General features: G+C 43.2%; 1 protein-coding gene across 4 annotated transcripts in view; it reads right to left on the bottom strand.

The window, feature by feature from the left end:
- Window positions 1-8,115: 8,115 nt before the first annotated feature.
- Window positions 8,116-15,314, bottom strand: part of GARRE1 (granule associated Rac and RHOG effector 1) — a 56,859-nt gene continuing 49,660 nt past the window's right edge. For all 4 annotated transcript variants that reach the window (XM_081335875.1, XM_081335874.1, XM_081335876.1 and 1 more), the window contains 7 exons: window positions 15,200-15,297; window positions 14,734-14,859; window positions 12,860-13,842; window positions 11,997-12,162; window positions 11,472-11,606; window positions 10,473-10,551; window positions 8,116-9,610 (listed from right to left, as the gene is read on the bottom strand). In XM_081335875.1, the coding sequence (XP_081192001.1) occupies window positions 9,299-9,610; window positions 10,473-10,551; window positions 11,472-11,606; window positions 11,997-12,162; window positions 12,860-13,842; window positions 14,734-14,859; window positions 15,200-15,297 (1,899 nt within the window). In that variant the 3' untranslated portion in view covers window positions 8,116-9,298. The remainder of the gene's footprint in view (window positions 9,611-10,472; window positions 10,552-11,471; window positions 11,607-11,996; window positions 12,163-12,859; window positions 13,843-14,733; window positions 14,860-15,199; window positions 15,298-15,314) is intronic.

Genomic DNA, 15,314 nt, shown 5'->3' with positions numbered 1-15,314 from the left:
AAATTGATTGCTCAGCTCCAGCGGGGCTGCACTGAACAGCAGGCACAAAGCTCTTGGTCGTCATTTTCTTCTACGGGCGACATGTTGCCATCGGTCTGTCTAAAGCAGGGGTAGGCAACCTTGGCTCTTTTATGACTTGTGGACTTCAACTCCCAGAATTCCTGAGCATGACCGGCTCAGGAATTCTGGGAGTTGAAGTCCATGAGTCATAAAAGAGCCAAGGTTGCCTACCCCTGGTCTAAAGGTCCACGCCATTTCTTCTGGTAGTACTGTAGTTTGTTCCTTACCGTGTTCAATTTGGATACAGTCGTCTTTGGTTGGGGTTTCTCGTGTTGTAGGTGGTGGCTGGAGTGTCCTCTAGATCTTTTAGTTTTTCTCTCAATTGGTTTACATGTGTAGTTTGGGTCATGAGTACAGGTAATCCCTGAGTTATGAGCGTTCAATTAGCGCCCGTTCAAAGTTATGCGATAAGCGCCCCTTAGTGTTTACGAGCAAGTCTTGAAATTACGAATGTTGCAGCACCAGGGCAGTTGTTCGCCCTTACCAACGGCGGCAGAGGCTCTACACTACCCTATTCCCTCACCCCTGCTCCCCACAACTGCTTCCCCCTCCCATCCCGCCGTGTTGGACTCACTTTCCCTGCAAAGAGCTGTCTCCTCTCTGACTCGGTTTCTTTGCCTCTGAAGGAGGAGAGTCGCTGGAAGCTCCTGGGTGCTGTAATACTGCGCAAGTTCGGGCACCCATCCTCTTTTGCAGAAAATGGGTGCCTGAACTCTCAGGAAATCACGAACCCCAAAAACTTTCATTCTCAGCACAAAAAGTGCTTGCAGTGCCTGTCTCCTGCTCTCCCCCCCCCCCCAAACTCCTTTCCGTCACCACTGGAACACATTTCATCCAAAGACCTGATGGAGCCTGGAAGCTTCATCTGTGTGCAAATGGGGTGCTTGGAAACTGCGCGAACTGCTCCGTTTCCAAGCATCCCATTTGCACGCAAACGAAGCTCCTGGTCTCCATCAGGTCTCCATCCCAGCAAAAAGTGTTTGAGCATCTGTGGGACAGTTGGAAACAGAGCAATCTGCTCCCTTTCAAACGGGACCTACAGAGACTGGAAGCTTCGTCTGCAAAACAGGATGGGTGCCTGAACTCACGCATTATTAGGGCACCCAGGAGCTTCCGCCGACTCTCCCTCAAAGGCAAAGGAACCGCAGCAGAGAGGAGACAGATCTTTGTAAGGTGAGTCTGGTGGGGAGGGGAGGGGGAAGCATGAGGTATCTTAGTGGGGAGGGGAGGTCTTGGGGCCCTGTTCCATCACTAGGCCCCCCCCAGCCTTCCGCGCATTCAATTAGCGAATGTGTGGTCGAAAGCAGGTAGTGATCTTGTTCAAGGTACAAGATTCACTCCTACGAATCCTCGAGTTACAAATGGAATGGGCAGCTCTGTTACATTCATAGCTCAAGGACTACTTGTATATACATGAAACATATTTTGCAAAATCACAAGTCAATTAAATCTGAAGTTTTAGTGCATGATAGTACTGCAGTGCCTGAACATTTTACAGAGGTTGTGACATGCTGTCTTTGGTAATTTGACAGCCTTTTAAAACACATTTTAGTATATTCAGATGAAACTTATGCTGCATATTCATTCATATGTTCTAATAAATGGCTTGTATGTACACGTGGATATATGTAAATGAATATATGTGGCAGGACCCACAGCCTAAAAAAGGGCATTGCAAGGAGAAAAAAAATTATTTTTATTAATTGAATGCAAACCTATTGATCAAAGTGTATTGCCTGTAAAATAAGGCACTCCCTTTATTAAATTAGCATATTCCCATCTGCATGTAGCACCCATTCTTTCTCACACATAGAAAACAAATATGCACACAACACTTCCTCTTTCTAGTAGAAACTGCCAGAAAGAGGGCAGAAAATAGGATGGAGATGGTGCAAGGCAAAATGTAGGTAGAGAGCTAAAAAGAACAGAAGGAAGAAAATTTGAAAGAAAGCAAGGTAGTGGTAAAGGAAGATAAGAGATAGAGGCAAATAACTGAAGCTCAAGCTAATTTTCAAGGACAGTTGCATTTTTCAGCAATGATTTTTGTAGCTTCCACCTATGTGCTTATTTCCAATACTCATAAGACAGATATTCTCCCCCTTCCCCTATTTTTCTAATGGAGAGACCTCTATGTTAAGCAGTGTTCTAGCAAACTAGAAACTGCAGCTTGCTGACAAGCCCTGGCAAGCTCTGTGCTATGAAGCCTTCACTAAGAAAATTGTGCGTGGCATTCCACAATGCCTACAGTTGCTAAACAATGGACTTCCAGTGCCCCCCACTGTGCTAGACTGGAGTTTCAGCAGGGCTGTAGTCTAGTTCATCTGTGGATATGCAGAGCCATCTCCATATCCACAGATGAACTGCACAACAGCATGTCTTCTTCAGACTCAAAGGACTACAATATATACAGTGCAAGAAAAAGTATGTGAACCCTTTGGGATTACGTGGAGTTTTGCATGAATTGGCCATAAAATGCGCTCTAAACATCATGTAAGTCACAACAATAGAAAAACACAGTCTGCTTAAAATAATACTACACAAACATTAGCTGTTGTCATGTTTTAATGGAACATAAGATGGAAACATTCACAGTGCAGGGTGGAAAAAGTATGTGAATCCCTAGCCTAATGACTTCTCCAAGAGCTAATTGGAGCCAGGAGTGAGCCAACCTTGACTCCAACCAGTGTGATGATATTGGATGTGTTGCTGACAGCTGTCCTGTCCTTTAAAACACACACCTATTTTGGGTTTACTGGTCTTAAGAAGCACTGTCTGATGTGAACCATGCCTCGCAGAAAAGAGCTCTCAGACCTACGATCAAGAATTGTTGACTTGCATGAAGCTGGAAAGGGTTACAAAAGTATCTCCAAAAGCCTTGATGTTCATGTGTCCACGGTAAGACAGACTGTCTACAAATGGAGAAAGTTTAGCACTGTTGCTACTCTCCCTAGGCGTGGTCATCCTGTAAAAATGACTGCAAGAGCACAGCGCATAATGCTTAGTGGGGTAAAGAAGAATCCTAGTGTCAGCTAAAGACCTACAGAAATCTCTGGCACATGCTAACATTTTTGTTGACACATCTACAATAAGGAAAACATTAAACAAGAATGGAGTACATGGGAGGACACCATGGAGGAAGCCATTGCTGTCCAAAAAAAATATTGCAGCACGTTTGAAGTTTGAAAAAGAGCACCTGGATGTTCCACAGCACTACTGACAAAATATACTGTGGACAGATGAAACCAAAATTGAGTTGTTTGGGAAAAACACACAACACTATGTGTGGAGAAAAAAAGGCACAGCACACCAACATCAAAACCTCACCCCACTGTAAAACATGGCGGAGGGAGCATCATGGTTTGGGGCTGCTTTGCTGCCTCAGGGCCTGGACGGATTATTGTCATTGATGGGAAAATGAATTCCAGTTTATCAGGACATTTTGCAGGAAAACGTACGACCATCTGTCTGCCAACTGAAGCTCCGCAGAAGATGGGTGATGCAACAGGACAATGACCCAAAGCATACAATTAATTCAACAAAACAATGGCTTCAACAGAACAGAATACGCCTTCTGGAGTGGCCCAGTCAGAGTCCTGACCTCAACCCGATTGAAATGTTGTGGCATGACCTTAAGAGAGCAATTCACACCAGACATCCCAAGAATATTGCTACACTGAAACAGTTTTGTGCAGAGGAATGGTCCAAAATTACTCCAGATCGTTGTGCAGGTCTGATCTGCAACTACAGGAAACGTTTGGTTGAGGTTATTGCTGCCAAAGGAGGGTCAACCAGTTATTAAGTCCAAAGGTTCACATACTTTTTCCACCCTGCACTGTGAATGTTTCCATCTTATGTTCAATTAAAACATGACAACAGCTAATGTTTGTGTAGTATTATTTTAAGCAGACTGTGTTTTTCTATTGTTCTGATTTAAATGACATTTAGAGCGCATTTTATGGCCAATTCATGCAAAACTCCACGTAATCCCAAAGGGTTCACATACTTTTTCTTGCAACTGTATGTAGAAGGATTATCTTCCTGCTCTGGATATGTGGCTCAGAGAAGCACTAACGGAAAAGGCCTGGGCCTGTGCTGCTTATGGTGGGGTTCTATATGGTGGGACATCCCACCTGCAGACAAGGCCTGAACACCACGTAGGTATAGAACTCACTTGGTAATTGTCAGAGGATAACTCGTGGGCAGCATTAGCACCCTGGAGAGAAAATGTAGATGGGTTTTAAAGGACATGCCATTTGTCTCACTGCTTCTCTAGAGCACAGTAACTTAATGTCAACAGAAGCACAGCCAATAGAGATCTTGTATGCCACAGAGTGGGATTGCTATGAACGTGATTGGGGAATCCTGAATGGGTCCACGAAGGCCTGAAAGATCCTTTCCAACCAACAGCTCAGCCAATGACTTCCTATAAGCAAGCTAACTTTGCAGGAGGGCTTTTATGTGCTACTAAGAGATTCAAGGACCAAGCAGAAGACCCCGGAGTGCAGTTGGGTTCGATGGCTGAGGACGTACAGTGTGAAAAGTAGGATTTGCAGACAGTTGCATCATTTTGGATATTGGGCTTTTCTTAATCAGTTGTGGTCTTCAGATATATCAAATGCAGGATCTGGGTTAGCAGAGTGAATTGAGGCTAGACGCAGAAGACCTCCTTGGAATCTGAATGTCTGATTTTCAGGGAATCTATGGCTACCACTATGAAGATACTGTGATTCAGGTAGCAGGTAGCTTATAGTGCAAACAGATCTACTGAAGGCTCTGACCCATGTGGGTCAGATCTCTTGGATAGACTTGTAGCTACATTTTTCCAGCTCCACATCAGACCAGCTAAACCAATCTGCTTTTGGAACTAAAGGGGCCCCAGATATATTCTGTCGAGAGGGACAGAAACTGACAATTCACCTCTTCCCAATTCCCTGGAGCTTCTTTTGCGACAGATTAGGACTTGGTTCTGCCTTCATGTGTCCCACGTGTTGCATTTCTGTCAAAATCAGCAGAACTTGTCAAGGTAGTGAAGGTATTTCGAAGTAACTCAAGCTTTGTGCAGATTTGGTTTTCCAGCCCACCAAGATTTTATGGTATGTTTGAAGCCTGGTGTAGCCCCCCTGCCTATGCCGCCATGGTTAAGGATCTCCCAGTCCAGAAGGCTGGCTTTGGTGGCTATTAGAATAGGTAGGGATATTTCCAATGAAGAGAAGAGAAGAGAAGAGAAGAGAAGTACTTCCTATGTCTACAGCCTTAAAATATCCATTATTCAAAGGACTCTTTCATGTGTAAGACTCGGTGGAATCGCAGCTTGTTTTTTGGAAGGAAAATAGCACTCATTGTAAGAAGATATAACAGAATAACAGAGTTGGAAAGGACCTTGGAGGTCTTGGGAATCCAATTCCCTGCTCAAGCTGGGTATAAGTTAACTCAATCCATGGATAATACAATGAGGCCCTGGACATAAACCAAGATTATTCCGTTTAATTGACATGCAACTCTGATAACTCCTATCGTTTCTGTTATCTGGGAGAACCAAGCACCTGCCTAAAATTGTTTCCAGTTGCTTGCACATTGTTAGATGCAGATATTTCTTCTGAATTATGCCAAGGCTAGGTGAGAAGCATTGGATTCTGGATGTTATGTTTCTCTTTTTTAAAGTAGGAAGCATGGCTTTTAATGAGGTCACCTAGATTTGGGTAGATCAAACTCCTTGTCTGGAGGTCAATACCAGCCCCAAAAGAAAGAGTACATGGGGAGAGGCAACCTTGATATTTATATCTCAAGAACTTCCAGTGGAATAGGGAAAAGAATGTGTGTAAATTTGCCCCAAGAGAAGCTTAATAGTTTCTACACTGAAGGTAATCTGAAAGGGAGTTTGTATCTCCATAAGAACTATGGAGGATGCTGATACTGACTTACTATTATGAAATCTTGATCACTCCAATGCATCTTGTTTTGAGGTACCGTGGGAAAAAACTTGTAACAAATTGAGATCTCTTTTGCCAGTAGAACTACCTCTAAAACCTTGGTGGCAAGGTGATGACCAAAGATTTGGAGCATCTGGAGGTATTTTCTATTATCACCAGGGCACAATTATAAACCAATTGTGATACAGGCCCTTGAATCCTATAATATAGCTATAGCAAACTATGGAAAGCACTTGGGTCTCTTTGTAATATGGGTCACGCTAGGCAAACAGGAAAAACAGAAGATCTTAAGTCTTTGTTATTTGGGATCTGGACCGCAGCTGCTTTGATTTGTAGCTTGATTTTCACCAAGGAACATGGAATGGGATGCTTTCTGCTGGGAAGGTTCAGTAATAGATTAGTGGCTGGCTATGACTGGGTTCCTTCAGAAATGGGAATTTTATAAAAATTTCCGATCAGCAAGGAAAAACTGGATTGGGACAAAAGCATCATGATATCCATGAAAGCCTGCTCCTTCGACAGCTCTCTCTCCCTCCCCTCTTACCTATCCAGAATCAGAAAAACAGGTCCAGTGAGGCAGTCAGCCATAGGAGCACCTGTTCTCTCCGTGTTCAATGCTCCTTTTCTAAAAAAACACATTCTCCCTTTGGTCCATGTCGGGGCACCCTTCTTGTACAGGACAAGGGATCAAGGACGATACCATTGCTCCCAAGGAATAAGCATCGGGCTTTCCAAGGAAGACCACTGGGAGGAGGGGAGAGAAGGCTGCCCCGTAATTGAGCTCCCCAATTACGGACCCATCTGAGATCTCTCCTGAAGTATCCAAGGAGGTTACAGGATTTACAAGCTTTTTAGAGGGCACAGCAATCAAAAAAATCAAAATATTTAACAAAAATGGAAAGGCTAGAGACAGATTAGTGGGGAGCTCTTGCAGTGGACAACGAAGCAGGCGGGTATCTGGGAGGCAGGCCCCTACTCCTGCCTTGGGGCAGTAGAATCAACTGTACGGCAGACTCAATAGAGTACCAAGAAGAGGTAGTCTCTTACTCCCATCTTGGGCACCCCAAAATTGTTCCTGTCTGCTGGAAATAAGGAGAAGCCCAGCTAACGATTCTCTCCAGCCACAGCAGGAGAATAACTTTCAACATAAGTGTACTCATTTTTTGGATATATCTTATTTTAACATGATATAACCTATTATTAAATATATGTCTTTAATAAAGCAAATAGGGTTGCTTTTGCTTACAGGTGCTTCAACATTAAAAACAAAAGGTACAGTTCCAGTTCCAAAGCATAGTTATTCACATAAGTACTGCATGAAAAGATAATCTGACTAAGCACCATGCCCCTTGCACTTGGCTGTGTGAAACCTTGCTTGCCAATACTTGGGAAAATTAATAGGTGTTCAGAATAACTGGAAGCAGTGGATGATGCAGCACCTACCAGACAAAAATGATTCACCTGCATTTCCACTATTTAACTTCAATTTTAGAAAATTGCCAATGTTTGCATTTGTCACTCAACTGCAACAGCAGCTTAAATGCTCAACACAACATATATCTGTACTTGAAAGCCTTGTGGCATACAACTGCAATCAATTTTAAGGTCCAATACAAGTTTTCAATTCTATACTTGAGACTCAAAATCACTTAAATTCACCAACATTTTAGCAGAAAGTACAGAACATTAACAATGTACAGACAGAAGCCACACTGATTGTGCAAAGCACATGACTGTAAAGTTATGCACAGCAAACAGTTCTGTAAACATGGTAAGGATGGGATTTCAGGAAACAAGATGACAATATCATAAATACAGGCAACATTGGCATCCTTAACCAGCACAAAGAGTAACATTTTAGGCCTGCCAAGATGGCTAAACGGCGCACAAGCAAAAGATGGATGGGCTTTTATGCTATCCACCCCAACATTTAGTGTTATGTTTATATATATATATATATATATATATATATATATATATATATATATATATATATATATATATATATATATATATATATATATATATATATATATATATATATATATATATATATATATATATATATATATATATATATATATATATATATATATATATATATATATATATATATATATATATATATATATATATTTGGTATCTTTAATATACACATGTACGTTTGTAGAAAATGGGAACTTAAATGTGCTTTTATCTTCATCAAAAACTATGTGTATTTATAACTAATAACCCATTTTACTTGTCAATGTATTAGAATGATATGAATTAAGAAAATATAAAAATAATATTAATACTGTCAAAAACCTTTATACCAGAAAATATTGTGGTTTATAATTACTCTTTCAAAGATGAAATATGAAAATTTAAATAGGTTTTATAAAGACTTCTCTCACTTCAATTAATATACAATGGGATCACTATACATATTTACCTTTTTCCCATTTTAAGCACCAATCATTCCCCAGATCCACTTTGGTTGGAAGATATTTCTAATTCCACAGGTTCATTTATTTAATGGCACATATTGACTGAAAGTAGTTTATTTTAATTCTTAGCACTACAAAAAATAGTGTTTTAAGTTCTCTCTCTTCTGAGCCAGCTCATGTTTTTACACACTAAGTCTAGCACTGAAATAAGACTTATATTTGCAAGTAGTCTTCTATTCTTTCAAATATTTAAAGAGCACTGTATGGATAATGCCTTTGGCCAAATGTAAAAGTATCAAATGTAGTGTCATAACCCCACCAAAAGGACTTTATGGAGGTGGAGGGTGTTCACTGATTGGCCAGATCGCTTCACAGACCTTGAGCGGTTCCAGCTGTTTTGCACAAACTAAACAACTGGAAAGAATTTCAAAGAGTTTGTGCGGCACATTGACAACTACTGCATTAAAAAAGCTACCACAGCTTGTGAAAATCAGAGTGAAGACTTTATAATTTTGTCAATTAGAAATCTGAAGAAAATGAGCATTGAGCAAAACTGCTAGGTTGGCTTAAAAATACTCAAATCTGTTTTTAGCAAGAAATGGTAACTATAAATCTATATGAAAAAATAGCTATAAAATACAGTGTTTTCTGTGGTAAGAGTGTCACCATTTGTTACCGGGGGAGTCCGTATCTTTGAAAGGCTCACGGTTTAGAGCTGTGGTGTAGACACCGTGTGCCAAGTGCTGCAAGGAAGGAGAGACTCACTACCGAAGCCGTCACCCCACATCACATCCAGCAGACAGAAACAAAGCAAGCCTGGATCATACCAAAGACTTTGGCCCTCGGCTGCTTCTCTGGCCAGGAGGAAACGGAGGCGCGTCAGTACTGTGGCAGGTAGGACGGCCGACGCTCATGCTTGCCTGGGAAAGATTTAAAGCCCTTGTGGCCCTGCTTGTGCTGAGACGGGGGCAACGGAGGCGACTGCTGAGGCTGCTGGCTGTAGGCAAACGGGGAGGCCATCCCTGTGGGCGGAGGGCAGTCGTTGGCAGCTGACCAAACGGGAGACGGCAGGATCTGCATGGGGTCGTTCCAGTGGCTGGCAGGGCTGCTTAGCTGATAGAAAGACATATTCTGGCCTGGCTGCGAATGCTGCCAAGGAGCCTTCGGGGGCCACGTTTTAGTTTTATTGTCCTGCAAGAGCAACACGGACATCTGAGCTTCAAACTCTGTCCCCAAGCCAGGCCTAAAGGACAATCACACAACCTTCCCCCAACCTCCCCTCCCGGCCTTTTGGCTTTACACAGGATCTTAAATCGGCTCTTAATAGAGACTTTCGCATTACTGTTAATACAATGAACTGCTTAATGGCTCCTTCAATCATTTTTGTACAGATACGAGTAGAGTTTTGTGCAGGTCTGGAAAAAAAAGTATGAAATACTAAAATAAAGCTGTCCCTCAGCAATCTTTGTGCCAGGTAAGCCAAGGCTTTCTTGTCGGATCGTCTTACGTTAGTCCTGCCGTTGGACGGAGCACAGAACTGGCTGCTTGTAAAAGTGCCCCTGGGTTGCCTTTTCAGTGTCCACATGGAAGAGAGGATTTCTGGGAACGGGCAGGAAGATGTTCTGCTCATGCCCATCCCTTGCCGTACTTACTGCCATCCATACTCCCCTTCCTGCATTTAAAGCTCCCCCTTTTTGGTCTTCTCTAGCTATGTGAGAAAATGCACACCACCTGTCAGGGGGCTGGATATTTTGCTGGGACCGAGGTTTTCTAGCAGTATAAGCCAATATAAGCTCCCCACCCAAACAGTTTTCCTGCCAAACCCCAAATCTGGCTGCAGAAAAACAAAGAGAGGTAATTCACTGCAATTCCCTAAAGAAACCACCACATGTCATCAGCCTTTAATCTAGGAAGTTTGTTTAAGAAAATGGCTCAGTCTGAGTCTCCATTTGTTTCAAGTTGCTGCTTTTGAAAAGTGACCCGCAAGCAAACTCAACACATGCCTTCCCCTCTCAGCCTCTTTAAAAGGCGCCATATTCAGTCCAAGACTTGCCTGGTTATGATCATCCACGGTGGAAAGGAGGGGTGGTGAAGGAAGTGTGCTTGTGTCTTGTTCCCCACTGCTATGTTTTCTGAAAAAACAAAAAATAAAAATGTTGATTTATTTATTTAGTAAATTTGTTTGCAGCCCATCTTGCTCTGAAGCAATTTATAAGCGATAAATGATTTATATGTATTCATTTCAATGAAGGGAAAATGTTGTGATAGTTTAATAGGAAAATACTGTTTAATCTATGCAATCCTGTATTCAGTAATTCTATAGTCAAACTGAGAGGCTTGGCACCCCCAAATATGCTAGACCAAGGGATCCCCTCTGACATTAACTGATTCCATTCAGTGGAAATACCAACTTGCCTATCCACACACGCTGCTCTGAGAACTGTCCTTCAGCATTCTATCAGTTAGCACCCTAGTATTCTTCTGGAATGACTGTGGGAAGTTGTAATTGCTCCCCCTATCATCTCCAAGCTAGATCCAATCTCGTTGGATCCAGCCAGGAACTCATCTAGTTCAAGTATGTTTAACAGTGACCTGCTGGATATCCAAGCAGAGATTCAACATGCCATGCAAGCCCAGATCTTTGGATTACCCTTGGGATGCATCGATGCATCCTGCAATTGTGTGAACACATTTACTGCCTCTGACACAAGACTGGAGCCTTACCCAATTCACACCAGCTCCATTCTTTTGTTACCTTGACAGGTGAGACATTCCCACACAGACACTCTTCATAATTACTTTATAGCAATTATCCTGACTCCACAAAAGCAGGGGCACCACAACCAGTCCATGTATGCATCATCAACCTATTCAAATTCTACTGCTCATCCCTCAGCCCCCCCCCCCAATTTACTATGTAAATCTATATAGTAAGTTGAGGAATCAATTCAGGTGTAGTACGAAAGGAGAGAGATGTGAATTTCAAAACAGAGCTGCTTCTGTGATTCCTGCTAAGAGGAGGGGGAAAATTAAAGTCAAAGGTTTGACGTACCTTCTTTGTTTGACAGCAGCCACAATGTCAGGCCCTGAGAACATGGAAAACAAACTGTCTCCATTGGCGGAGGAGGTCTCGTCACTGGAGCTGGCGGAGTCCCCCTGAGTCCCTGACCAGCTACTGGTCATCTCCCTACAAAGAAGCAGCAAGGCAAGACTGAGAGGGGCTCCCCAAGGAGCTGGGGAAAGTGGGGTTCAGAGTTAATCTTGATAGGGCAAGATCCCAAGGAACAATTTCAAATTCACTAAGCTACAAGGTAAAACATTTACCTTGTAGCTTAAGTTCCTGTGTTTGGAATTATTCTTAGCTAAATATTCCTCTTAAAAGGAAAAATAGAGGCATTGCTTATCCGTATGTACCATTTTGCATGTAAGAGAAGTACGGCATAAGCATTTAATCTATAAAATAAAACGTGCTGGATTAACAAAACAGCCTCAACAATCAATCAAAACCAATTTACTTAATTTCCATAATGGTCTGCACGGTGCAGTATGCAAAGGAGAGTTACCAAGGGCTCCTTACCCATCTGTGAAATACTCCGGGAAGGGCCAGGTCCTGTGCAGGTCATCAGGATGAGACCAGTTGCTACGGGCATTGCTGGGGCGACGGAAGTGTTGCGCCTGCCTTTTCTGTTGCATGGCCTGGCTGACTCCAGCCACGTAGCGGGCAAACTCTGGATCTGAGCCAACTGGGCAGAAGAAAAGAAATCTCTGTCAGTCAGCTATTTCTTCCCCAATTATCCCTTATTTAATTCTTTATGCTTAGCAAGCTACCCCTCGGTTGCGCCTGCATCCATGGACATGCCTAAGAAACCCGTCAGTAGTCCAGAATGTTTGTTGAATGCTGAATATTCAGCACCACACAGAGAAGTGCTTTCCTGGCGAGTTGTCTTTGTGCAGTGCAAGCCATGAGCAAAGCACATTGGTTTGTGCTTAAATTGTAAGCCGCCCTGAGTCTTCGGAGAAGGGCGGGATATAAATGGGATTAAAATAAAATAAAATAAATGAGCAAAGCAGCAGCACAGGCAATCCCCCGTGTGCTGGCCGCAGTGGCCGCCTGACGCCCATGGGCCACTGAAAGAAACTTACTTTGCTGATTGAAAAAGGGATACAAATAAAACAATCATTATAGAAAGCAGCTGTTAGTTGCTTACAGTAACAGTATCAAAAGCATAAACACAAATTAGCTCACCAAGCTGAAAAACAATAACAAAGAAAAATAAGGTAGGCCAAAGGAGGAGGGAAAATTTCAGATTAAACTCAAAGCCACGCTGCCCCTGCAGCAGATCAGACAGGAGGAGGCTGCTAGCTCAAGAGAGTGCCCTGGTAGTCAAAAACTTCTGGAGACATTCAATGTGCGGTAAAATAATGATTAGTTGAACTCACCTGCAGGGTCAAAAGGTAGAAATTCTCCCAGCACCCCAAAGATCCCATCGCTTTGGTCACGATTTGGCCATGTGTTATTTCTAGGCCCTTGAGGTTTTTGCCCCAGCATCTCTGACATCATGTTATCCATGTAGCTGTTCACAAGGCCCAGGCTATATAGATCCGAGCTCAGATCGGAGAAGGCATGGCTGCCCCACTGAGGCAGCGAGGACAGCCCTGGCCCAACAGTCTGGCCCGGCGGCTGGTTGGGACCCCCTGGCCACTTACTGGGCAGGCGCTGCTGCGACCCAATGGGCTGGCGCAAGGGCTGATAGTGCTGCTGCTGGGGTTTCTGGGGATGGGGCTGCTGGGGCAGCCCCGGCTGGAGATGGTGCAGTGGGGTGTGAGATGACGACTGTAGGGATGGCAGCTGCACAGCAGCTGGTTTCTGTTCTGCTGCAGCAGAAGAGGAGGCATCCGAGGTTCTTCTTCTAGTCAGTGGAGAAGTCTGTTGGGACTTGCCCATGTTGAAACCGGAAAGGAAATCAATGACCTCCTGCATTTCCTGGTCAGTTGGTAAATTCATGCCCTTGGCATCCTTGCCGTCTTCTGCAATGCCTCCCTCCTGCCTTTCAAGGAGGCCGTTGACTCCATGATGGTTTGAGCTCTGCATCAGCTGAGCAGGCTCAAGAACCCTCGGAAAGTTGCCAAGGTTCAAAATACTTTGCAGTCGAACATCCGCATTACTTGGTAGTTTTGCTTTGTCCTCTGAGTTGTTAGTTATAAAATGGGTTTTAGAAGGTATATTAGGAATGGAGTAATTTCCATTGTTGTTTGAACTTGTACAAGAAGTTTTTTTGGTAAATCGTGATGTCAACTTTGAGAAAGTCTTCTGCAAGCCACCCGCTGCTTTACTGCCATTTCCAGATGGTAAGTCAGTGTGGCTTCCAAAGTCAGAGCTGTCGCGTTGGAGTTGGATCTGAATGTAGGGCAACACTTGCTCCCTGGGAAACAAAAATGACCTTCTAGTTCAGGTTAAAAAAATTACTTAGGAAAATAGATAACATGCAATTCAGGAGTGAACAAAATACAAACAAATAGTCCACCTGCCTTTATTACTGAAGCCAGATGCGTCTGTGTCTCCTCTCTGTAATGTGCCCCCTGGGTTTTGGATGTGGCATTACCCAAGACTCCAGGGCAGGTATGGAGACTGGGGATTCAGGTGTGCTGTCCCAGATATAGCTGGATGGCAGACATTACTAGGTGAGGTTGAGCCATAGAGATCAGTTAGGATTTCTGTTTGCTTACCTCTCTCCTTGCGGTATAGCTACAACTGCCTGAGATCCACAACTCCATGGCTAGGTGGGCAGTGGAGTCCCCGAGGCTTATGGTCCCGGGGAACTCTGAGCCGCCTTCTTTGAACCTGGTGTCACAGGTGGTTCAGGACTTCGTGGACACCATGGACAAGTTACAACTTATGCAGAGCCAATTGACAGGAGAGGTCATATATGAGATCTAGTCTTTCTCTCAGGGTAATGGTGTTCTGATCTGGGTTTGGGGGAATCGGTCCCTTCCTATGGAGAGATCACATCCTCTTGCCTCTGGATTTCTCTCTGTCCACTCCAACCCACTCCACTTCAAAGCAACATGCTAAAGCAGATTTCTCAGAGGCATATAAACTGAAATAGGAAGCTAAGATGTGTATGCAAAAAACAAAACAACAACCCCACCGTGGTTTTCCTCTCATGTCAAATGCTGCTGCCCAGAAATTCTGATTCATGGTGTAAGTGGCTTGAGCAACTAGATGAAGCTTCTCACAGTCCTTTTCACCTGAATGAGGAGTGTTATGCAGTGCTAATTCTGTACCAATTGCGGCCGCACTCAGGTCTACTAACCTTCCTTCTTTCCAGCGACTTAGGTCAAACACGGCAGTATAAAGTACATCTACCAGTCCCAACATTTTCTCTGGATCCAGACTTCTCTGCAGCAGAGACATTGTGGCAGGATCTTCTTTCAGGCACCTGATGCAGATGGAGAATCATCACATTATTTCCAGATGACTAATGTAATTCACAATCAGATTACTAATGTTCTGATCATGACACAGGACAATCTTCTGACAAAGGTTAGGCAGGCTCTCAGTGTGAAGTGAAGCTGCCAGAGAGGATTCAAAACTTATTACCACTGTCATTATCAACTGCATGACTTAAACTATTTACTTCCTTCGATTTACTTTATTAGGATAGCTTTTACTGTAAACCAGTGAGAGATTTTTAATAAAATTTCTTAACTTTGTCCACACACACACAAATGCACACACAATGCTGTTTTGGGTTTCCTTAAGTAGCAAATTCTAATTACCAAGTTGATGGGACTTGAACCACAATTCTGGAACCTTCTAAGCTGATTTGTGGTGCATAAGCTTCTTTGTTTTCATTCTGTGCTGTGTCTACAACCACCTAATTGCAAAGAAAAA

This window comes from Vipera berus (assembly GCF_964194415.1).
Source record: "Vipera berus genome assembly, chromosome: 10".
In the NCBI taxonomy this organism is placed as follows: domain Eukaryota; kingdom Metazoa; phylum Chordata; class Lepidosauria; order Squamata; family Viperidae; genus Vipera; species Vipera berus.
The sequence above is the reverse complement of the archived record's forward strand: the minus strand, read 5'-3'. Positions and strand labels throughout refer to the sequence as shown.